This window comes from Diceros bicornis, chromosome 5 (genome assembly GCF_020826845.1).
Source record: "Diceros bicornis minor isolate mBicDic1 chromosome 5, mDicBic1.mat.cur, whole genome shotgun sequence".
In the NCBI taxonomy this organism is placed as follows: domain Eukaryota; kingdom Metazoa; phylum Chordata; class Mammalia; order Perissodactyla; family Rhinocerotidae; genus Diceros; species Diceros bicornis.
The window spans coordinates 62,025,801-62,050,794 of NC_080744.1; the positions used below are offsets into that span (position 1 = coordinate 62,025,801).

Consider the following 24,994-nt stretch of genomic DNA (forward strand, 5'->3'; position numbering starts at 1 on the left):
CAAACATAAATCTTAATGGCGAAAAACTAAGGTTTATTTCTTGCTTATGTTACATACTAGCTACAGATTGACTGTGGCTCTACTCTGTTCTCTTCGTTCTAGTATCCAGGCAGACTAGAAAGAAAGATGGGGAAACCAAAGGATAGCTCTTAAAGGTCTGCCTGGAAATGGTACACTTCCACTCACATTTCATTGGTCAAGGCCAGTGTCGGTGCACTGAAAGTATAATCCTCACTTGGGCATGGGCGGGTACAGAGGGGCAGCAAGTATTTTGAACAAATAATGTATGGTATGACACAGTGTGTCCAGTTCTGGCTGTTACTTTAAGGGCGTGACAAGCTAGAGTATGTCCAGAGGAGAAAGATCAGGATGGTGAGTAATTCTGAAATCTCACCTGAAATACGGTGGGAAGAATCGATGGAGAGAGAGGGGTACATTAATGCTGTTTAAAATATTCGAAGAATGGCACATCAGTCAGCTTACAAGCAATGTAAGCTGTCACTACAAGCATGACATACAAGCATGTTACTAGACATGCTGTATGACATCAGTGGGTGGAAGTTACAGCATTGTATTTTTTGATTCAGTATAAGGGCGTAGGAGGAAAGGGGACAGAGAAGGAAATTGTTGGTTGTTTTAAATATCTTACCTCATTTATATTCTTCAAAATAACCCTCTGAGAGTTTGTGTGTATGTGTGTGTTTATGTTAAAATATTGGAGGAAACAACCTCAGAGTGGATAAGTATCTAAGGTCACATGGCAAGTAAGTGGGAAAACCAGTTTGGAATCCAGGTCTGTGTGATCTCATTTCTTCCCACTAAACTTTGCTACTCTCTATAGGGCTGCAAGCTTTCTTACAGTGAAACTGTTCATCACCAGCCATCTTCTGCCTGACAAAGTAATGACCACTCTAAAAGAGTGAGAACCCATCTCTAAAAGCATTCCAACAAAGTATGAATGGAAGGATTGAAAGGAAGGTTGAACTCTAGATTAGTGGTCTGCTAACTTATTTGATTACATGCACCTCTCAGCAAAATAATTTAGCATATGCCATATATATCTGTTATATATATTAAACTATTATACTAATATTATATGTTATAAAACAAAAAATAGAAGTTAAAAAAGTTAAGATTTTATGTAAAATTTAGGTATTTTCATAAATTAGATTTTGTGTAAAATCTTAACTTTTTATAAAACTTCTATTTTATAGGTAGATAGATATTTTTTCCTGTATCCCTATGGATTGTCTTGTGTACCCCCTGAGATGCATACCCCCAACATCGGAGGTCATTGTTTTGGATGATTTGTAAGACCTCTTTTTCAGTATGAAGATTTTATGATTCTATTTGGCCTGAATTTTTCTGAAAGGGATAATGATAGCTTAATTCACTTTCAGAAAAGTTTTTATATAGTCTGTTATCTAAGACCAAAAGTATAAATTCTTCACTGGCATTCAAAGCAGAAATTAAACCTGAAAACCACATAGTATGAAAAGATGCTTTTCCAGATAAGTAGTAATAATCCTATGAGCATTGCAATCTATATATAAAAGAGGGTATAAATAGGGGTTTTTTATTAAGTAATAAACCTGATTTCTATGTGTGGCACAAGAAACAGCCTCATTATTTTAGTCACATCTTCTCTGTCTAAATCTGCCTGTGTATGTCTAAAACTTACTGTACTCATATATTCTAAAATGAGTCTGAAATTTTGCCATGAGAGTAATATGAATTTTTGTTCTTGGGAAATTATTTTAGTACTGTTTTTAGAATGGAATCAGAAAGCTAAATTAGGCTAAGCCTGGACTAAAATCTTTATAAAGATATATCCTTGAAGAAGCAAAGGAATTATTTGCATTGCCTGACAGAGGAAGCTGTCTGCTTTTCTACATTCCCGTCCTTGGTTATCAGCCATTTGCCAGGCTGATACTTCACAATTAAGATAAGTTTCTGTTTAGTAATTATTTCTTAGGGGTAGATTACTTAAGAAAAGAACCTTTCCAGATCACAAAGCAGAAACACAAATCTAGCATTTAAAAGATATTCCTATATTGAGATGAAATTGTAGATCAGCAGTACTCTTTTCCATTTTTTTCTCTTTCTGATACATTTGGACAGATTTTTCAGCATAACGAACTGCAGTTTGGTGCTGGTTGTAGTGGAAGTGTTGCTTGCAGTTAGGATCAAATGCAGTTTAAGCAAGAGATGGCCAAGTTCAGCTACGTTTTCTGCACTAGTTTAAGTGGCCCACAGGCCAGGAGTTTCTTGGTAATAACTTTTAGTGATCTTTTTGTTCTAGAAAATTACCCTGGAAAAGTACAGTTTACATAGTTTAATCTGGTATTTCTTAATTTTCATATTCTTTTATTCATTCAACAAGCAGTCATTCAGTGCTTCTTTGTGCAAAGCCCTGAGGAAACATTAGTGAACAAGAAGGATATTGACCGCTGTTTTTTGAAATATAAGTTGTATTAAAAGCCGGTAGCGCTATTGTTGCTCACAGCAGCATACTATAGGAATCCCTGCTCTACACTGACCTGTGCTTGCCTGCCTGCTGTCTTGCTCTTTTCTCTCTCCTCACCTCCCTTTCTCTCCCTCCCTTCCTCTCTTTTCCCTTCCTTCCTTTCTTCTTGTAACTGTTTCTTTCTTTGAAATAGTGACCACGGGCAAATTTTGAACTGAAGTCATCTAAGCATAGGAAAAACTATATATGATATTTGTTGTATAGAACTTGCATGGTATAGTTAGATGGGAGATGATAAAATTCTTAATTTCCCTAAAAGGCCAAATGGCATCTGACCTGTGCAGATCTCGTGGTGCGTATGTTTGTTGCTTAGCTCTGAAACTGTGTATCTTTAAATGGGTTTATATTATTCTGTTTTAAGTAAAATTAATATCACGTATGCTTTTTAGATGCAAACGTTTGTATGATTAGATAATTTTTATTATTGTTTCTTTGATTATGTATTTTCTGAATTTGAATCCTGATATATCTTCTGGAATTAGCCATTTTTGTGCCTATTTCTGTTATGTTACAACTGGCACTTTTTTTTTGTTTTTCAGGGCGCTAATTGCCTTGTTATCAATTGGGATGTATCTAGAATACACCCCAGTTAATTAAAGGCGTGTGAATGGTTCTGGTTATTTTGCTGTTCTCTACTGATGAATTTGAAGGTAATTAAAAGTATAATTCTTTTCTCCTTTAGCATCAGACAACAGTCAGCGCTTTCGAGAAACCTGTTTTGCATTTGCATTGACCCCACAACAAGTGCAGCAAATCAGTAGTTCCATGTAAGTTGTCTTCAAGTGTAACTTGCATTTTGGTCTTTGAATCTAGTATTGTCTATAATAAGTGATTTTTTTAGAACAGTTATTGGGTGAGTATTAGTGTCATGCAAATATTAGTATTGAAAATACTATTATAGTGTTAGTTACTCTTAAGAACAGTTATATCTCTGATAATTAGAAAAACTTTCTGGAGTAACTGTCCTTGAATCAGCTTTCATGTGCATATTTTTAAAATAATTGTAGTTCTTACTCTGTCTTTTCTAGGGATATTTCTGGGACCAAATGTGACTTCACAGTACAGGTCCAGTTAAGGTACAGTGTTGACTACAATATATAGCCAAAGATTAAAAGTTAATATTCTTTAAAGATTTTCTTAAAAATCTACCTAATTTCCAATAAGTATATTGAAAGTATTGGGTTCAGATGTTTGGCTGAGGAAAAAACTTTTCCTGTTATGAAATATCCTAATTTTTATACAATTTAGATTTTGATACATCAAGTCATGTACCATATATCTAACCACATTTCTCCATTTAGGTTACCCGCAGTTGGTTGAGAGGCTCCAGCTAATGATATGTTTAAATATCATAGTGGTCAGCTCTTTAGAAATATCAAGTTTTATGAAAGCATAGGCCTTATCTGCATGAGTGACGAACTTCTGTAGATAAGGTACTAGTACTTAGGTTAAGTCTACAGTGTCTCATGGACTAACAAAAACCAAAATATTCTAATTTGCTTTGCCCTATATTTTAAATCATTAATTTGAATACTCTCTAATTTAGATTCCATCATGAGACATCTCTTGATAGTTTTGCAAAGACGAATGGAAAATTTTCCAACATGGATTCGCAACTGCCCCATAATCAATTTCTCTTCTTAGCCCATTTCTTCTGTCTAAGAAATAAATATTTTACATTAATCTCTCTCTCTCTTGCTTATATAAACCATCTTATGCTGCTCTTTTTACTCAGTGACTATCCGTGTGTGAACCTAAGTGCGCCACACTGTTCCTATTGCCATAGGGATAGAAGAGGAACTACAAGACAGTTGTTTTCTTCAACAAGCTGTTTTCCCCATAGAGTGGGAAGGATAAGTCAAACAGGAAGCCTAGTCTCAATAATCAGTTACTGAGTTGTATGTACAAATTATAAATACACTAGGAGGTCAGAAAAGAGATTAAAGCACTTGCTCAGTGCTTCGTGGAACAATGTGAAAACCTCTGATCTAGGCTTAAAAAATAATGTGATAAAAACAGTGAGAAAGGAGAGGAGAGATTGAGGTCTTTGTTTTGGAAGGCGCTGACAAAGGTGTTCCTATGTAAAAGGTAATTTATCCTCTGTCGGGGCAGACTGTGATAATGACTGAATAAATTAAAGGACTAAAAATGATGCCTTCCTAATTAATTATATATTGCTGTAGTCTTTTTTACTTTCTGCCTCAACAATTTACATTTTGTTAATACTGATATTTGACATTATCCTTTAAAACTGGTTTTCAAACTGATGCTTGGGGCAACCCTTAGGGGTCTACTACACACACACACACATACACACACACACACACACCACACACACACACACACACACACACACACACACACTCTGAACCAAAGTAGTGCATGTTTGACTTCTGGGTTAGTTTTCTTTGAAGAAAGAATCCCAAGACTAAAAGTTTGAAAACCATAGCTCTAGAACAAAAGATCTAGTTACTCCCCTCAGTATTTTATATTAATGTACATACATTCTTTAAAGCAGCACAGGTATGGTTCACATTCTAAAGGAAGGTTTCTTTTCCTAATATGGATCAACTTTCTAATTTAGAGAGTCCAAGGGAATCTTGATGGTTAGAAATGATTTAGCTGTTTATAATTCAAATTTATGCCATAACTTGATGGAAAAGAACAATTTTATTTTATATTTGGTAATTCTTAGGCATCCACCCCTCCCCACCTCCCATTGCTAGGTCTGCAATCCCAGTGTATTATTTAAGTTGGGAGTGTATACCTATCTACTATCCTAATTATAAATCTTTATTGAAAACATGAAAGTACTTCAGTCAGAATTGGGATCAGTATTTTCTCTATTAGATTCCTAGTCTGTTTTCATTGAGGTCCCTGTTCACCTCCCCACCCGCATGAACTCCTTCACAGAAACTTTCTGCTATTATTCCTTCTTTTTCTTTTTATTTTGTTAGAGCGGTTTAGATTTTCACTTTTTACGGAATTGAATAGGAGTCAACTTGTCATATAAATTATTCTTTTCCTTCAGGCAGCCAAGCTCCATGTTTTAAATTTATCACTGCATTGGACTAATTGATTAAAAACTTTGTGGCATCCTTTTACTGTTGCAGTGTAAAGAACTGGCCTGTAATAGAAGGTTCTGCTGGGGTTAGAGGTGATCCTGTGAGCTTTGACATCTGTTTGCTAAGTATATTTCGAGAAAATCTTTGTAAATCAGTAATTCTTAACCTTTTTTTGGATCCCTGATCCCTTTGAGAATCTGATGGAAGCTGTAGATTGTCTCCCCATAAAGATGAACATATATATGTACTCATAAAATTTTACATGGAAAATTGTCCCATTTTGTGGACCCTCTCCACACACAGATTTCACAGCCAGCAGGTCAAGACCCTGCACCACAGATGTTGAGGGGAAGATGTTTGTGTGTGATGACTATTTCACAGAATTCAGAGAGAGGGTTCTTCTTAACATGTAACTCAAAAGTACTGTGAACGTTCTGTAAAGGTAGAATGAGCCTCAGCATATATTGGGAATAAGAGGTAATTAAGAATAGATGGCTTAAATAGTAAATTAATAATTTATTTCTTGATGTATGTAAGAGTGAATAGAGTGAGAATTTATAAATTATGTAGCTGTCCTTGGTTTTCCTAAAAGATTATGCATTTAATTTAGAAATAAATACTTTCATGATTTTCTAAAATAGTATTGTAAGTACATGTAAATATAATACAGATGATGTTATTTCTCAGGGAATAGTGGAGTACTTTGGCTTAGTGGGCAGAACTTGGTCCTGGGAATGGACTTTCAGTATTTACAGTATGTTCTGCTGAGAACCAAAAAAATATTCCATAGGCAAATAAGTTTGATTAGTACTGTATATTATACTTCACTTTAAAAAAGTTATAATGCATGTTAGCCTAGCTCTGAGAAGTTCTGTATTAAGGAAACTTAATTTAATTTTTTGTTTCAGAATTTCTTAAATTTATTCAACTCTAGAGTCTTTTTTTCCCCCTGCTCAGAACATGCTTAAACAGATGATTGGAAATATTATGAAAACAACTGCAGGTTGACAGCTGTGATCACTGAAACTCTACATTGACAGAATTATTTATTTTAAACCTGTTAAAATATGCTTATTCATCATTGTCTAGTTTTAATAGTTTTTTCGTTATTGGTGTTTGACCATCCTTTAGATTAGCTATTGAACAAAAATATTAATGAGCTCATCCTTTAACAAAGGAAATTAAACTTGTCTTTTGTTGTTTAGGTTTTGTTTATCAGAAACCAGTTGTCCACAAGAAGATCACTTCCCACCCAATCTTTGTGTGAAAGTGAATACAAAACCTTGCAGCCTTCCAGTAAGTCCTAAAAGCTATTTTTTAAATGCATTGCCAACATAGCTATCAAGTAAGTCATCACAGCTGTTGTTAATCATAGTTTTTCATTAAGAAAACATCTTTCTTTTGGATATATATTCCTGTGACTGAGTGAAACACTTGTACCAAGTATGTACAATTAACAGCTGTGACATTAGCTATGGAGACAAAGTCTGGGACTTGGAGTTGGGTGTGGTAGTTTAGTGTTGTACTGGATTTTGGGGAGAGAAATTGTTTCAACAAAACCTCAACTGTATTCATGTGACTCTGGAAGCCTGTGGTGGAATAGAGATTTGAGGAATGCTATGCCTTAAACAGAGGATGAGAATGAGGGCTGTTACTGTCACCTTTAAAATATTCCTTATTCTCTTATCCAAACTCTTCATGAATTCATTCTGATTCTTAAATTTTAGAGGTTTTTAAGTTCTATCATCAATATTTTTCTCAGGCTTACTATAATGAAATTATAGAATTATTTAGAGAAACACACAGGAAACTCTTGTAAATATTTACTTCTCTACTTTTCAATGAAAATATTCATATTTTCTAGTATGTAGTTTGTAGGGGTTTTTTTGTTTTGTTTTTTTGGGGAAGTAGAAATGGTTGTGGAAATAATAAGTAGAAATAAATTATATTTCATCCTTAGGGTTATCTTCCACCTACTAAAAATGGTGTGGAACCAAAGCGACCCAGCCGACCAATTAATATCACCTCACTTGTTCGATTGTCCACAACAGTACCAAACACCATTGTTGTTTCTTGGACTGCAGAAATTGGAAGAGTAAGTAAATTTTGTTTCTACCAGAGTTTTGTATCATAAGGATGGGTTAATCTCCATGGCTACGTGAGCTTATATGTAAATGACATTGTAAAGTGAATTGCAAAAGGACTTATTTTTGTCTCGCAATGAATTTTCAGCATGTTCCCATTTAAAAAATGAGATCATACAGTATCCATTGTTTTATAACCTGATTCTTTCACTCAGCAGTTTATCACAGATATCTTCCTATGTCGTTCTGTGTTCATCTTCATGATTTTAAATGGCTATGTCATATTCCAATATGAGTATGCCATAATTCAGCCTATTCTCTATTGTTGAGCACTTATTTGATTGATTGATTGATTGACTGATTGCTATTTCAAAGAACATTTTGAAGACCATCCTAGTAGCTGTAGCTTTGCATACATAACATGATAATTTCTTAGAGTAAATTCCCAGAAGTGGAATTGCTGAGCCAAAGAGCATGCAGAATTTTAAGAAATTTTGTGTACATTGACAGATGTCTTACCAAAAGATGTTGTATAAATTTATTCTCTAACTTTCAATGTTATTCATGTGCCTGTTAACCCATACGCTGAGTTTTATCTTCTTTAAAATCTTTACCAATTTAACAGGTAAATAATGGCACCTTATTGCTTTAATTAGTACTCTTTTTATTATTACTGACATTGAACCTATTTTATGTTTGTGATTATTAACATTTGAAAATTGTATCCGTATCTATTTCTCTATTGCTGTTTTTCTTATTATTGATTTATGACTTCTTTATTTATTAAGACTTACCCCTCTTTCACATGTTGCAAATATTTCTTTCCTATTTGTTTGCCTTTTATTTTTATTTACGTGACTAATTTTAATGTGTAGAAGATTTCAATTATTATAGAGCCAAATCTTAACCAGTTTTCCTTGAGAGTCTTTCCCCCTCAGTCCCCATCACGCCTAGTCTATCTGCCCTTCCCAAGCTTACATAAATATTTGTTTATATTTTCTTCTAGACTTTTAAGGTTTCTTGTTTTACCTTTAAATATTTAATCCACTGTAAATTTATATGTAGTGTGAAAGAAAGATTTATTTCCATCTTTTAAATAGTCAGCCAGTTGTTCTAAAACTATTAACTAAATAAATGCTGATTCAGAAGCCACCATTATTATATATTTGATTTTTATTTATCCTGGGTGTGTTTCTGAACTTTTTCTACATTGTTTCTTAGTCGAGCATTCTTTTTCTGGGACAATTTCAGAATGTTTTTGATTATTGCAGTTTTATCATATGAGCTCATACCTATTCACTAATTCATTTGAAATTTATTGATGCTTACTATATGCCATGCATCATACTGAAAACTGACAGTACCATAGCAAGAAAAAAGTCCTTGCTCTTTTGGAGCCTGCGATCTAGGGGCCAGGTGGTCACACACAAAAGTGTGAACTTACTTAATGTAAGTACTATAAGGGAGAGGTGTCTGGTGATTTTAGAGTATATTAAAGGGCACTTTGAACTAGAGAGAGGTCAGGCAGGGCTTCTCTGAGGAAGTAATGATGAGCCAAGAATTGAGAGAAGGGTAGAAGGAATCAGTTAGGCAAACAGGTCAAAGGAAACTACCTGCACAATAGTCCAGGGGCAGCCGTGAACCTAGTTCTTTTCAAGAAACTGAAAGGGAGCCATTGTGGCTAGAGTGCAGAGAATGAGTCAGAGCAATATACAAGATGAGGCTGGAGAGGTAAGAAAGGGCTGAACTATGCAGGGCCTTTGAGGTAATGTTAATGTTAAGGATGTTCTCTTTTTAAGTAGAAAGTTTACAGGGCCATATTTCTGTTTAGAAAAGGTCATTCTTCAGAGTGATAAACAGCTTGAATGGAGGCCAGACTCATGCAGAGAGGTTGCCTCTTAGGAGCAAGCTATTGCTTTAGTATTAGTGAGAGAGACATTATATTAGCCTAGAATGGCGGCAGTGGGGATGGAGATAAATAAGTAGATCTGTAGGACTAAGTGATAGATTAGAAGTAGGGGCTGAGAGAAAGGGAGATGTCAAGGATGACTCCTTGTTTTTCTGGCTTAAGTAACAAGGTAAATGATAACATTACTGAGATAGAAGAAACAGTGAAAAAGGACTGAGTTTAGGTTTTGTTTTGCTTTGGAGGAAGGAGTGTTGGAGGACTAAATGGAGAAAATTATGAGTTTAGTTTCTAAGGTATTGAGTTGAGACGCCTTTGAGACATTCTGAATAGGCAATTTGGGCATGTAGGCTCAGAGGTTAAGTTTGGGCTAGAGGAAAAACTGAGTCATCTGCATATTGGTGGTTATTGGAGCCACACAAGTAACACTGATGTTGTTTAGGGGAAATGTATCAAGTAGGAAGAGGAGAGTGCCTAAGAGTTATTCTTGAGAAACTATAACATTTAATACGGGGAGAAGAGAATGAGCCTGCAGAGGACCTGGGGATATAGTTCCAGAGAAGAGCAAAATGGAGGGTGAGTATGAGAAGCCAGGGGAAAAGTTTCAAAAAGGAAAGAAATGGTGAGCATTATTTAACAGATGTTGAGAAGTCAAGTATGTTGAAATCTAAAAAAATACCCTTTGAATTAGGAACATGAAGGTGACTTTAGCATGAGCTGTTTTGGTGGATGGTAGGAAGAGATGCCAGATTGTGAGCCAGTGGTGAGGCAATGGAGATAGCGAGTTTTAGAAATGTGGCTTTGGAAAGAGAGAAGGGTGAGCTGGAGGGAAATGTGAGATGAGAGTGAGTTGTTTGTTTTAATGGGAGAGTCTTTAACATGTATAAAAGATGATGGCAGGTATCTTTTTGAGTCATTAGTGTCCTCAAGTTGATTCCAATTCCTAGTGACCCTGTTTACAGCAGAGCTGAGCCCTGCCCTGTCTTTTTGCACCATCCTCTCACCTTCTGATGCTGTATCAGCCAATGCTCTGCTACTATTCATAGGGTTTTCATGGCCAGATTTTTCGGAAGTGGGTGGCCAGGTCCTTCTTCCTAATCTGTCTTAGTCTGGAAGCTCCTCTGAAACCTGTCTGCCATGGGTGACCCTGCTGGTATTTGAAATACCAGTGGCATAGCTTTCAGCATTACAGCAACATGCAGCTGCCACAGTATGACAATCAACAAGAAGAACTGGGAAACAAACCCAGGCCACGACAGTGAGAGCACTGAATCTTAACCACCAGACCACAAGGGCTGATATCTTCTTGAGAGGAAGAGATTAAATATACAAGAAAGAAGAAAAAAGGATAATCAATAAGGAATTGCGTGGTAACTCGTGGAAGCTAGGAGGGGACAGCTTCTTTAGTTAATGGAGGAATAAAAGGATTGGATGAGTGTATATGATTGCTCCTGGAGAGATGAGGAAGTTATGATCTGATGACTTCTCATATGTCTGTGAGATAGGAAGTGAGGTAAGTCTGCTGAGAATGAGAGAAGAAATAGGGGCTTTGAAGAGAGTGGAAATGTTGGAAAGGTAATTACAGAGAGTGAGACATGTTCCCCTACATTACTCCCCAAATCTTTCTGGGAATCTGAATGAGATTGCTTTAAATTGGTATATAAGTTCAGGAGGATTAATTTATTTATAATATTTGATGTTCCCATTCCAGGAACTGTATGTTTCTCCATTTATTCAAATCTTCTTTTATGTTTCTCAGTACTTTAGTAGGTTTCTTGTTATAAATCTTCCATATTATTAATTTTCTTTCTTTTTTTTTTTTTTTGCTGAAGAAGATTCACGCTAAGCTAATATCTGTTGCCAATCTTCCTCTTTTTTTTTTTTTTTTTTTTTTTTGCTTGAGGAAGGTTGTCCCTGAGCTAACATCTGTGCCAGTCTTCCTCTATTTTGTATGTGGGTCTCTGCCACAGCATGGCTGATGAGTGGTGTAGGTCCGCGCCTGGGATCTGAACCCAAAAACCTGGGCCACTGAAGTGGAGCACACCAAACTTAACCACTACACCACAGGCCCGGCCACTTCCATATTATTAATCACTGTGTTGCTTATTATTATTATTGCTATTGTAAATAGATCTTTTTTTCTATTATATTTTCTAAAGTATTTATTTATTGTCAGTTTATTTAAAAGCTAGTTATTGTTGAGTGTTTACTCAATACCTGAATTCATATTTGTTTCCAATAGCTTTTTAGTTGGTTTCTTGGTATTTCCAGGTAGGCAGCTTTAAGTTTGAGATGTATCATTATAGAAATAATGATAATCCTAATACTTATGCCATAATTCCTTATTCTTGTTCTCTTGTGCTGCCTAGAACCTTCAGAACAATGTTAAGTAATGAGAGTGCTAGTGGACATACTTGACTTACTCCTTATGTTAATGAGAATACTAGTGTCACAACATTAAGTATTATAATGGCTATTAATTTTTGAGAGAACTTAATTATATCAACGATGTATTCCTATATTCCTCTTTTACTGAATATCTTTGTGAGAAATGGATTTTGAATCTTATCAGTATCCTTTTTGACATCTATCAAGGTTATATATTTTTTTCTTTGCCTAATTAATAAGTCATGGTTAGGTTTTAAAAACACTTTTAAATGTTTTACTTGTAGTGTACCTTGGATTTTACCCCTTTTGTCCCCCTTTTTGAAGAGTGTTGAAAATGTTTTGTTTTTGTGTGTGTGTGAAAAGTATAGCCTACTAGGGAAGTGTGGTAAACACCAGGATGTTTACAGTGAACTGTGAAAGAAGTCTGCAACTGTGGGAGAGGTAGGAAATGTTCGTTGCTGATATACAGCACTAGGGGAGAGGGCAAGATACTCCTCCATGGGAAGCCTTTCAAACCTCAGAAAGAAGACAGTATCTTCAATGATTTGAAGATCTACCAGGTGAGATCTACAAGTTGGAGACCTTCTTTTTGAAGTAAAAGATTGAAAGAAAATTATTCTTTTCCAAAGCCCAGAAGATAACATAGTAGACTGTTTTTCAATCACTAGTTTTAATTCAACTCTTACTGTTTTGGGGATTAATTTGTATTATTAGTTGCCATTGAGAAATGTTAGAAATATGTCTTCAAAGGAAATAAATAGAAGAGCGAGTGTTAGCTAAATCTGCTGTGGTGATCATTTGCAATATATAAATGTGTCAAATTAACACGTTGTACACCTTAAAGTAACACGATGTTATATGTCAATTATAGCTCAACTTTTTAAAAAAGAAAACATAATAATATATATATATAAAAGAAGAGCTCGTACAGTGCTTGAAGGAAATAAGCTAAGTGAACTATATTGTAATGTCTTATCCTACCTCAGGGTAATGGCTGCATTTAGCATCTATTAAACTCTTTATAGAGAAGTTATTTAGATCTTGGTTGTAAAGGACACTTAATGAGTAGGTTATATATATCTTAATTACAGAGACAATGTCCTATGAATTTGATAAACAATTTTGAAGGCTTTCAAAAAAGCATTTGACAAAACATCAGCGTAAGGCAATATATATCAATGTTGGAGTTAGGTAGTACTTTGAAGGGTTAGTGGGAACAATATAATATCATCTACTGAAAAGAGATACTATATCATCATGAAGTTTTGGGGCTTTTTGCTGCTGAATCTCCTTCATGTGATATAAAATTTAATTCCATATTACCAGTACAAGTGGCATTTGTTAATACCTGGCATTCTTTTTTTTCCTTATTTGGTTACGTGTTTCAACTAGAGTGAACATACTTTTTCACTGAAGTTGTAGTTGTAGTTTCCACTTGATCTCTCCTTAAAAATTTATGTAAAGCCTTAGGGTAATTCCTAGTTCTGAAGATTCAAGCTGTCAGTACATAATTTCACAGTGTTAATTAGCATTTCTTCAGTTTCTATTATACCTGAAGCATTAAATAAATAATAAAGGTGAATAAGGTTTTTTTTCCCCCTAAAAGAAGGTTTTTAGTTTTATATTAGATTGGTATGTTGTATGCTCTAAAATTTAGGCAAGTCGTAAGGTTACTTGTTCCTCATTAATAAATTGTGAAATTTACTAATGAAAGTAAATTAGCTTTTTTGACACTTCATTTTTTCCCCAGAAAATGTGTAACATATGAATGTGGATAGGTTTCTAAACTCTAAATGAAAATTTGACCTTCCAGAGTGCATTGTAGGATATTTTCTCTTTTGCCAAAACAGAGGAATGCGTTATCAAAAGTGTGAAAGTAACTGAAAGTTGGAATGAACATTGGTCTAGCTTAGGGGAGTTACAGCAAACCAGGTGTGTGAAAGCAAGAACTGTAGAGAACTGCACTGGCCTTGGTCATTGAGTAAGTCCATTGTCCTAACATCCCTGCCTACTCTTTCTTCTTGCTTTCTAGTGCTGGCTCTGTCATCAAGCACATACATGATCATGAGCAGATTACATATCTTTTTATGCCTTGGTTTCATCAGTCCTTCACTTAGAAAAATACTCATCCTACCTGTTTCTCATAGGCCTTCGGTGAGGTTTAAATGAAGTAGATAGTGTATAGTGTAGTTAAGAGTGCTTTGAAAACTGTATGTAGCTATAAGATAGGAGATGGCAGTAATTATTGTTCCTTTTGTTTCTTTCTGGATCTCTTGATCTTCCTCTTGATCCCAACATCAAATGGAAAGTGAGCCTTCTTATTTAGATCTCTCTCTTACCCTTTATAAGCCTCAGCACTCTTTTCTTCTTCTTATCTAATCACGTGCCCGTCACCTCTACCTTGGCTTGTTAATTATTTCCTTTGTCCCCTTCTCCTACTACCATCTCCAGGTAATCCTTTTGCTGGTAATGGATATTCATCTATTCATTTGCCGAACCAGCAGCTTCTCTTTGCAAGTCTTTAATATTCCCTCTGCTTGTTGTGATAATGGCCCAAGTAAGATCTTCTCAAGAACTGGTTAAAGGCATACAGAGAGATTAAATGGTATAGATTAGGAAGCCAATCTAATTTGTAATATTTTTAATAGCTGCTATGTTAGATACATCTATTACCTACTAAATATGGTTTATGATGACTTTGACATCCTATTGGCCTTGGTTTATATTTAGTTTTAACAGCCTTCTTTTATGTAAGTGCTTTAAATTGATTAGCTTCAAACATAGGCAGTCAGGTAATATAGAAGCATGACAGACCTGGCTTTATTGCTTGACAGTTGCAAATTAGGGCAAGTTCTTTTACTGAGAATTAGGGCAAGTTCTTTAACTAAACTTCACCTTCCTCATCCATAAAAGTAGGTTTATGACCACCTCAGCAGCTTTTTGGTTAGGATTAAATGAATTACTGTTCATGAAAACACCTAAGATAGTGCTTGGCACACAGTAGGTGTTTTAACAAGTGTTAATTTTCTTTCCCTGTCACTGTGGGATTAAAATAGATGTCCTATTTACTTACATATGTTGTTTTCTACATCTTTTTTTTTCCAGAACTATTCCATGGCAGTATATCTTGTAAAACAGTTGTCCTCAACAGTTCTTCTTCAGAGGTTACGAGCAAAGGGAATAAGGAATCCGGATCATTCTAGAGCTTTAAGTACGTATGATAAACTTATTTTATTTATGCAGCTGAACTATTCTGGTAAAGGTTAGAGTAGTATTTTCTTAACTCAAGAAATTTTAGGGTTTGTTTTTTTACTATAATTTGTTATAGAAGATTTAAAAAACTGAAAACTTTGTTTTGTGAGCTAGAGTAAATCAAGACTTAAGAAGTAGTTTTAATATCTTTGTCGTGACCTGATCTTAAAATTAACTTTGTGAAGTCAGTACATGAACACAGAAGAATATTATACCAGAACTTCATAAGATAAGTAAACGTTTAAGGAATTCTAGGAGATGGGAAGGAAATCTTGGCATATATTTTATGAGAATTATTTTACATTTAAAGTTTATCCAGGAAAAATAAACAGGGATATGTGATGACTACGTCCCTGCATTAACAAAGTAAAAAGAGAGTCAGTGGGGTGGTAGAAATATTAATGAAGTAGGTAGGTTCTGCTGTTAATTATGTGGCCTTGGACAAGTCACTCTACTCTCTGAGCCACATATTCCTCATCTATAACAAGAGGTTTGTACCACATGATTTCTAAAGCCCCTCCAAAGTCTGGGTTCGTAGGTATGAATAGCTAGATGGTTCATTTTGTTGTGTTGAATTTGAGATGTAGTAAGGTCGGCAAATTGACTGTTGTGGTTTCAGTTTTTGAGGCTTAAGGCCAGAGGTTGGCAGACTTTCCAACGAGGTTAGCTAAGTTCTTCCTTTATTTTCTTCTTTCTGAGAGATAGATGATTCATGGGTGGATTTGGGGGTGGGTTGGGGCACTTAGGGAACAAAACTTGTATAGACAAGAGTTAGCTAGCTACCCTTTAAGGATTCTTTTTTTTTTTTTTTTGTGAGGAAGATCAGCCCTGAGCTAACATCCATACTAATCCTTCTCTTTTTGCCGAGGAAGACTGGCTCTGAGCTAACATCTATTGCCAATCCTCCTCCTTTTTTTTTCCCCCAAAGCCCCAGTAGATAGTTGTATGTCATAGCTGCACATTCTTCTAGTTGCTGTATGTGGGACGCGGCCCCAGCATGGCTGGAGAAGAGGTGCATCGGTGCGTGCCCGGGATCCGAACCCGGGCCGCCAGTAGTGGAGCGTGTGCACTTAACCGCTAAGCCACAGGGCCGGCCCCCTTTAAGGATTCTTGATGTGAGTTGATTAATGAAGCCCACTGTCAGATTTGTAGTTAGGAACACTCTGGTGGAAAGAACTAAAGTAGTAAGCCCAGCTTTTCTCCCCCTTCCTTTTGTGGCATAGCTTTTATCTTTTTTCTAACCTGCTTTTATGCCAGAGGAAGAGATCCCACTACTTCTGAACATCAGTATACCCTCAATAGGTCATTGAAGGATTTTTCTGTATTAAAAGGGCCCTTTTAAAAATGCAAATAGTTCTGAGTCAAGAGGAGCACACTTGTGGCTAATGCCTTTGTAGGCATTCCTTGACAGACAGTGGAGAGCTAGAACGACAGCACTGGTTTGAGGTCTAGGGGAGTGGAAGCACCATTTGGCAGGGACAAGGAGATAGTGGGGGATCCTGAAAGAAAAGAAAGGACAGACATCTGCTTTGAAGGAGAGTGCAAGAGAAGAGCTTTTCTTTTTTCACACTGTTGCTGACGTTTATTTCTGGTTGTTCTGATGAGAATCTTTATATTTGCCACATAGTGCTAGAATCTCATCTGGTCAGAAAGCATTATGGAATTATGTCAGCCTGTATGGAAAAGGTAATACCAAGAAATAAGGCAGATGAAGCTGGTATATTTAATAATAATAATAAGGCAAACTGTCTTTTCTCAAGCTGTTAACTCTTCTCCACTTGTAGCTGTAGCACCATCTGGAGGGAGAGGGGGAACTGCTGAGCCTAGAATTATGTTATTTTCTGGAAGGAACCACTGTTAGCCACATTCAAAAGCTGTTTATTTCCTTTCTGATCCAATGCTAGAGGTGGACAGTAGTTGCGGGTTGGGTAGGATTTTTGTGGCAGTTTATATCTTATCTTACTTACTGGCCTGGGGAACCAACAAAACATTAATTTGGATCCTACCAATAAGACATTTATTGTAATTGACTAAAGAACAGATTGTTTGCCTTGATGCTATCTGTAAAGAAATAACTTTCCCCACAAATTAATTGTATAATTAAAACATTGCGTAAAACAACTTGAAGAAAATGTTGGCAGGTTTCTCAGATATTTTTGAAGAATCAGATTACCTGCAAATATGTTCATTGTAAGTCTTTCTTAATCTTATCAATCAATTCTGCTGGCAAAGTTTTATTAGTCAAATCAGGCACTATTATGTTCTTGTAAGAATGAAGTTGATAGTATTTAGGCTTTTCACAGAGAAAGCCATTCTTTGATTAATTTGATTTAGTAGATTTTTGTATTGTGGTTTCCACCTTTGTGTAGAATTGTCTCCTCACAACTCTCACAAAAATAGTTCTTTATTAATTCTTGGTCAAGTTCCTGTCTCCTCTTTCTCTTCCTTCAGCATTCACTTTAAACCTTGGTGATACAATTCCCTCTCTTGGTACATTCCAACGCAAGAAAATTGGGGCTACAAGATGTGAATTGTTTAAACTGCCAATTTCTTCCTTAATCTTGGTGCCACCATAACTACTTTTCAACTTGTCTACATTTGTATCCGTTCTTACTTATTCTCTTCAGTCTCAGGTGGAAATATCCCTTTTCCTGCTCAAAATTAATCTTTTATTCATTTATTCTTCTCAATCAAGAAATTATATTAAGAGTCTGCTGTGTTCCAGGCACAGGAGAATATAGTATTAAACAAGATACACGCTGTCTCTGCATCCCCCAGAAGTTTGCAGTCTGATGGGAAAGACAGAATTAAATGATTACACAAGTCATTAATGAATTACAGTTGTGACATGTGCCTTAAAAAAGACAGACAGGGAACTCTGGAGGTAAAAACAGGAGAACATAGTCCTCTCTGGTACTGTGATGTTTAAGATAAGATTATAAGGATGAGGAGGAGTTAAGCCCCAAGATGGGAGGAGAATATGCCAAGTGGAGCTGGAACAGAGAGAACAAAGGAGGAGAATGGCCAGAGAAATAGCCATGAGGTGAGGTCATATAGATGATATAAAGACAGATGATAGAAAACCCTTAAAGGATTTTTAAGCAGAGTGACATGATCAGATTTGGGCAATAAAAAGATCACTTGGAAGACTGAATTGAAGGGGAGCTAGGCTGATGCATGGGAGGCCATTTAGGAACGTATTGTACAGATAAGAGAGGGTGGTATCTTGAACTAACATAATGATGATGGAAGTAGGGAGAAGTTGACAGTTTGAGAAGTGTTGAAGGGTAGAAATGTTGATGGGTTATGTGTTCGGGGGGGTGAAGAAAAAGGAGAGGTCAAGGAGAGGTTCTGGGCTTCTCAAGCACCAGGCTACATGGTAGTGCCATTTACTGAAATGGAGAACAGTGTTGAAAAGATCAGGTTGCAGGGGAAAGATCAGAGTGCACTCTTAGACTTTTGGTGTTGGAGATGTCTGTTGAGATATCTAGGTGAAGATGCTCAGAATTGGTATTATAGATCTGGCTCCTTCATGTATCTGCTCTCTGTCCTATATTTTCAGTTCCTCCTTCTCTAGAGGCTCTTCCTGTCAACCTTCCCTGTCAAGTCTCTTTCATGCTTTAAAAAATACAAAAACAAGCTCCTCTCTAGATAGAGCTCTGTGTTCCTCCTGTTCTCATCCTAGTTTCTTCAAAGAGTATTCTGCATAGAGCTCTGTGTTCCTCCTGTTCTCATCCTAGTTTCTTCAAAGAGTATTCTGCACTTGCTCTTTCTACCTCCTCGCTGCAACCCATTGTGATTTTTTAACTCCCATCACTCCACTGAAACTGCTCTTGCAGGTGTCACAAGTGACAACCTGATTGCCAAATTTCAAGTTTATCTTTTCAGTTTTCATCTTAGATATTTTTGCTGCATTTCATACCAACTACTTTCTCTTTGAAATTCTCTTCTCTGACTATTTGGTCTCAATTACTTGCCTTCAGTGGATTCTCTTAAGGGAAGCATCCTAAATGTTTGTTTTCCCTAAGGTTTCATCCTTGGTCCACTTTTCTATATACTTTTCCTAGAGGTAATCACATCTACTCTTGTGATTTAAACTAGCATCAACTCCCAAATACATATCTTCATCCCAGACCTTCCCCTGAATTTCAAATATAGGTATGTATAGCTAACTGCCTTACTGGTTCCTCAGATTTAAGTATTTAAAACTGAACTCATCAAGTCCTATCAAATTTATACCCTAAATATTTCTCAAATCTGTCTTCTCTCTCTTCCTATCATCACTGCCCTCATTTAAACTCTCTTATCCTGCCTTTAATTAATTAATTAATTAATTTTTTGTGAGGAGGATCGGCCTCGAGCTAACATCTGCCAATCCTCCTCCTTTTTTTTCTTTATTCTTTTTCTTTTTCTTTTTTTTTTTTGCTGAGGAAGACTGGCCCTGGGCTAACATCCATGCCCATCTTCCTCCACTTTATATGGGACGCTGCCACAGTATGGCTTGACAAGCGGTACATTGGTGCTCGCCCAGGATCCGAACTGGCGGACCCCAGGCCACCACAGCGGAGCACACGCACTTAACTGCTTGCGCCACCAGGCCGGCCCCCTGCCTTTATTTTAAAAACCTATTCTTAAATAATATATCCCTCTCCTTTCTTGGATTCTTTTCATATTCTCTCTTATGGGAGCAACCTAAGTGATTAATGCAGATCTAATCTTACCATTCTTTTGCAATCCATGGCTTCTTAACACCAATGGAATAAAAACTTCGACTTCATTAGCATGACATATACAGCTTTCCATGGTGTGACACCTGCTTTTATTTTATTTTAGTTTATTTTTGTGAGGAACGTTAATGCTGAGCTAACATCTGTTGCCAATCATCCTCTTTTTGCTGAGGAAGATTGGCCCTGGGCTAACATCCATGCCCATCTTCCTCTACTTTGTATGTGGGATGCCTGCCACAGCACGGCTTGATAAGCAGTGCAGAGGTCCACGCCTGAGATCCAAGCCCGTGAACCCTGGGCCACTGAAGCAGAGCACGTGAACTTAACCGCTGTGCCACCGGGCCAGCCCCACGCTTTTATTATTTTCCAGTGTCATCTGTATCCACTCTTCTTCTCATACTTTGTATTCCAAAAATACTGAATTCTTTTCTTTTCCTCAGTGCTTTGCCAGTATTGTTCTCTATGCCTCAGAACTTCTCCGTTGCCTTCTTTGCCTAACTCCAGTTATTCTTCATGTTTCACTTTTTCTAGGAGGCATCTCAGAACCCCCAGAGTAGATGAGTTGACTTTTAGCTAGCTTCCTGAACACACTTCCATTAGAGATGATCTCACTGAGCATCTGTACTGTCTACTAGACTATGAATTCCTTTGGGCTGGAGTTTAATCTTATTTTCCTTTGAATTCCTAGTGCTTAGCACAGTGCCTGGTACAGATCCTCAGATTTTTAGTGAAGTAAACTGATGAAAAGAGAGCTAGGGTAAAAATCAGGTCTCCGTGCTTCTGTTTCCTTGCCTATAAAATTAAGTATTGGACTTAATATGTTCAGTTGTTTCCAGCCTTAAAATTCAGAAAGGTTGAATATAAAATAATCTGCTATTATGGAAGGATAGAAATTACAGTCATGCGTCACTTAACAACGGGAATACTGTTCAAATCTTTTCCCCATTTCTCTTTATAGTCTGTGCTTTGTGTATACTATGAAATCTTTGCCTAACCCAAGATTACAAATATTTTTTTTCTAGAAAGGGAGAAATGCATTGTTAGGCAATTTCGTCGTTGTGTGAACATCATAGAGTATACTTACACAAACCTAGATGGTGTAGCCCACTACACCCCTAGGCTATATGTACTAATCTTACGGGACCACCATCATATATGCAGTTTGTGGTTGACTGAAATGGCCCTTATGCAGCACATGACTGTACATAAAAACAAAACAAAACCCTGGAACAGCACTGTCTAATAGGACAATCTGTGTTCATGGGGATGTTCTACATCTGCTCTGTCCCATGTGGTCGCCACCGGCAACAGGTGGTTATTGAACACTTGGAATGTGGCTAGTGCAACTGAGGAACTGAATTTTAAATTTCATTTAATTTAAATTTAAATGTAGCCACATGTGACTAGTGGCTAACTCTCATAGCTTGTGACAACAGGGATTGAAAACATGTTAATTTTAAATGTGGCTAGCTGTAGCTTTATTATAGGTTATATAATAAAATACCGTTACCACTGCAACTCACAATGACACAAGAAAACTTGAACTCCCAGAAGACTTCCCATGTATTGGTTGATGCAGCAGGATGAATATTACCTCTTATTGTCATTTTTTACTCCCTTACCCACAAAGGATAAATACTTTACTTACTTTATTTTTCCTCTGTACTTTCTTGTGATTAAATTTAACATAGTGATTCTGCCCATGCCTTTTTTCTTTCTTTCAGTTATGTTTATTGAAGTATAGTTTTATAAGTAGTGAAAATTCACCTTTTCAAGTGTACAGTTTGATGAGTTTGATAGGTGTATGCAATCATGAACCACTTCCACAATCAAAGTATAGAACAATCCTTCACCCTAGAAAGTTCGCCTGTGGCCCTTTGTAGTCCATCTCATCCCTTTACCGCCAATTCCTATTACCACTGATTTGATTTCTGTCTCTGTAGTTTTGTCTTTTCCAGGATGTCAAATATTTGAAATCCTATAGCATGTCGCCTTTTGTGTCTAGTTTCTTTCACTTCATATTATGCTTTTGAGGTTCATCTGTATAATTTGTTCCTCTTTATTATTGAGTAGTTTTCCATTTATCTGTACTATAAGTTGTTTATCCATTTCTCAATTGATGGACATGTAGATTGTTTAGTTTTGTGCTATCATGAATAAAGCTGCTAAGATATTTACATTTTGCCTATGGATATACCAGCTTTGTGGACATGTTTTCATTTCTCTTAGATAAATACTTAGGACTAGGATTACTGGGTCACGTGATAAGCATATGGAAACAGATTGGCAATTTCTTGTAAAGTGCATATACCATTTTTACATTCTCACCAACAATGTATGTGATTTTGAGTTGTTCCCCATCCTTACTAGCACTTGGTATTGTCAAGCTGCTTTGATTTTAGCTGTTTTGGTCAATATGTAGTAGTATCTCATTGTGGTTTTAATTTGCATTCCTAATGACTAATGCTGTTTAGCATCTTTTCATGTGCTTATTTGCCATCCTTATAGCTTCTTTGATGAAATGGCTGTTCAAATCTTTCCTCTGTTTCTCTTTATAGTTTGTGTATTTTGTATACTATGAAATCTTTACCTAACCCAAGATTACAAATACTTTTTTTCTAGAAGTTTTATTGTTTTAGCTCTTAGTTTTAGGTCTGTAATTCACTTTAAGCTAATTTTTGTATACGATGCAAGGTAAGGTTAGAGGTTTATTTTCTCCCATATAGATACCCAGTTGGTCCAACAACAGTTTTTAAAAAGACTGTCTTGGAGCCTGCCCCATGGCCTAGTGGTTAAGTTCAGCACGCTCTGCTTTGGTGGCCCGGGTTCAGTTCCCGGATGCAGACCTATACCACTTGTTGGTGGCTGTGCTGTGGTGGCGACCTACATACAAAATAGAGGAATATTGGCACCGATCTTAGCTCAGGGCGAATCTTCCTCAACCCAGAAGAGGAAGAATTGGTAACAGATGTTAGCTCAGCGTGAATCTTCCTTAGTGGGGGGAAAAAAAAAAAAAAAGACTGTCTTTTCCTCCATTTAATTACCTTGGCACCTTTGCAAAAACCAGTTGACAACAGATGTATGAATCTATTTCTGTTATTTTCCATTGACATATATGTCTATCTTTATGCCAGTACTACAGTCTTGATTATTGTAGCTTGATAGTAAGTCTTGAAATCAGGTAGAGTCCTCCAACTGTGTTGTTTTTCCCTTTTTTTCCAGAATTGTTTTGACTAAGTCAAACAATTCTAAGTCCAATATATATATAAAAAATACATGGTGACCAAATAGAGTTTATTCCAGGAATATGAGGTTGATACAACTTTTGAAATCAATCAGTATAATTCACCTTCTCAACAAACTAAAAAAGAAAAAAATCATCATCTCCATAGATGCAGAAAAAGCATTTGGTTAAATTCAGTATGCATTCATTCATGATAAAACTCTCAGCAAAATAGAAAGAGAAGGTAACTGCCTTGGTGAAATGAAGTGTATTTACAGAAAGCTGTTAGCTAATATCATAGTTAATGGTGAAAAATTGAATGCTTCACCCTTAAGTTTGGGAACAAGGCAAGAATATCTGCTCTTAATATGTCTATTCGGCATTGCCCTTGAGATCCTAGCCAGCACAATAAGGCAAGAAAAAAGAAGCATACAGATTAGAAATGAATAAATAATTTTTGTCTTAATTCTTGTTTCTATGAGATGACCTCATTGTCTATGTAGAAAAAATCCCAAAGAATCTAGAAAAATGCTACTAGAGCTAATATGTGAATTTAGGAAAGCTGTGGAATACACTGTCAGTTTATAAAAATCAATTGTACTTCTATTAGCAGTGAACAACTGGAAATTGAAATTCAAAAAACAAGAATTTTTGGTATAACATCCAAAAATATGAAATACTTAGGGATAGGTGCACATATCAAATATGTGCAAGATTTGTATGCTGAAAACTACAAAACATTGCTGAGAGAAGTTAAAATAAGACTTGAATAATGGAGAGATGTACCATGTTAATGGATCAGAACACTCAGTATTGTTATTGGGGAGATGTCAGTTCCTTACTTCTCTCTACATGGATCTGTAGATTAAACTTAATCCAACCGAGATCTTGGTAGGTTCTTTAAAAGTATCTTCACATGAAGAATCCTGTGAAGTACCTTTAATTAGAATAAATAACTGCCTCTAATTAAAAAAAAAAAAAACAGTATCTTTACATGAAAGGATTAACTAAGATTGAGTCTGTAATGGCAAAGGTGAAAGGCAAAGCTTTTTTTTTTTTTAATAGAAATTGACCAGCTGATTCTAAAATAATTTCAGAAAATTCTCCCACCTCTGAAAATGAATGTACAAATCACATTTTATTTTAAGTAGCAATAGCTAATATTTATTGAGTATAATGTTAGATTATTTTAAAGCGTTTTATGTGTATTAACTAATTTAATCCTTAGAATAGTGCTATGAAGTACTATTATTCCCATTTACAAGATGATGAAACTGAGGCAAAGAGAGGTTAAATGACTTGACTAAGGCTGAATTCTAACCTAGTCTGGCTGTAGATCCTGTATTGTTAACAGCTACCTCAGGTTGCCTCTCCTGTTTTGATTTCTTTTCAAAGTACTAAATACTGAACTTTATTTTGCCTAAGGCTGATATTATGATCTATGGTGTTGCTTCATTTAAGTGGAAGTTTAGACAAAACCCAAAGTCAGTTACTGTTCCCATTGTTGTGTGTATGGTGAGTGCTGGAGGGGTGGTTAGTGAAGGCATTTAGAATGGTTAATAATCATATTAGAATTCTATTTACATATTTATTTTGTATGGCAATTATTTGTTATCTTTAAAAAGATACTGTTCGTTAAATGTTTCTTTATAAGAAAGGATTGACTAAGATTGGGTGTATAACGGCAAAGGCATGCTTTTCATGATTTACATATGATATTAAGTGGCATAAGTGATGTGATGACTATATTTTCCAAACTAAAACTTAGGAATTTTATGCCTTTTCAGGTGTGAGAGGCAGCCTATGAGTTATATAGATTTTA

The 24,994-nt window shown here is 36.0% G+C and overlaps 1 protein-coding gene across 2 annotated transcripts in view; it reads left to right on the forward strand.

Moving 5' to 3' along the window:
- PIAS1 (protein inhibitor of activated STAT 1) overlaps nt 1–24,994 on the forward strand; it is a 125,510-nt gene that overhangs the window by 70,291 nt on the left and 30,225 nt on the right. For both annotated transcript variants that reach the window (XM_058541933.1, XM_058541931.1), the window contains exons 3-7: nt 3,210–3,294; nt 3,556–3,603; nt 6,798–6,888; nt 7,553–7,687; nt 15,076–15,181. In XM_058541933.1, coding sequence (XP_058397916.1) covers nt 3,210–3,294; nt 3,556–3,603; nt 6,798–6,888; nt 7,553–7,687; nt 15,076–15,181 — 465 coding nt within the window. The remainder of the gene's footprint in view (nt 1–3,209; nt 3,295–3,555; nt 3,604–6,797; nt 6,889–7,552; nt 7,688–15,075; nt 15,182–24,994) is intronic.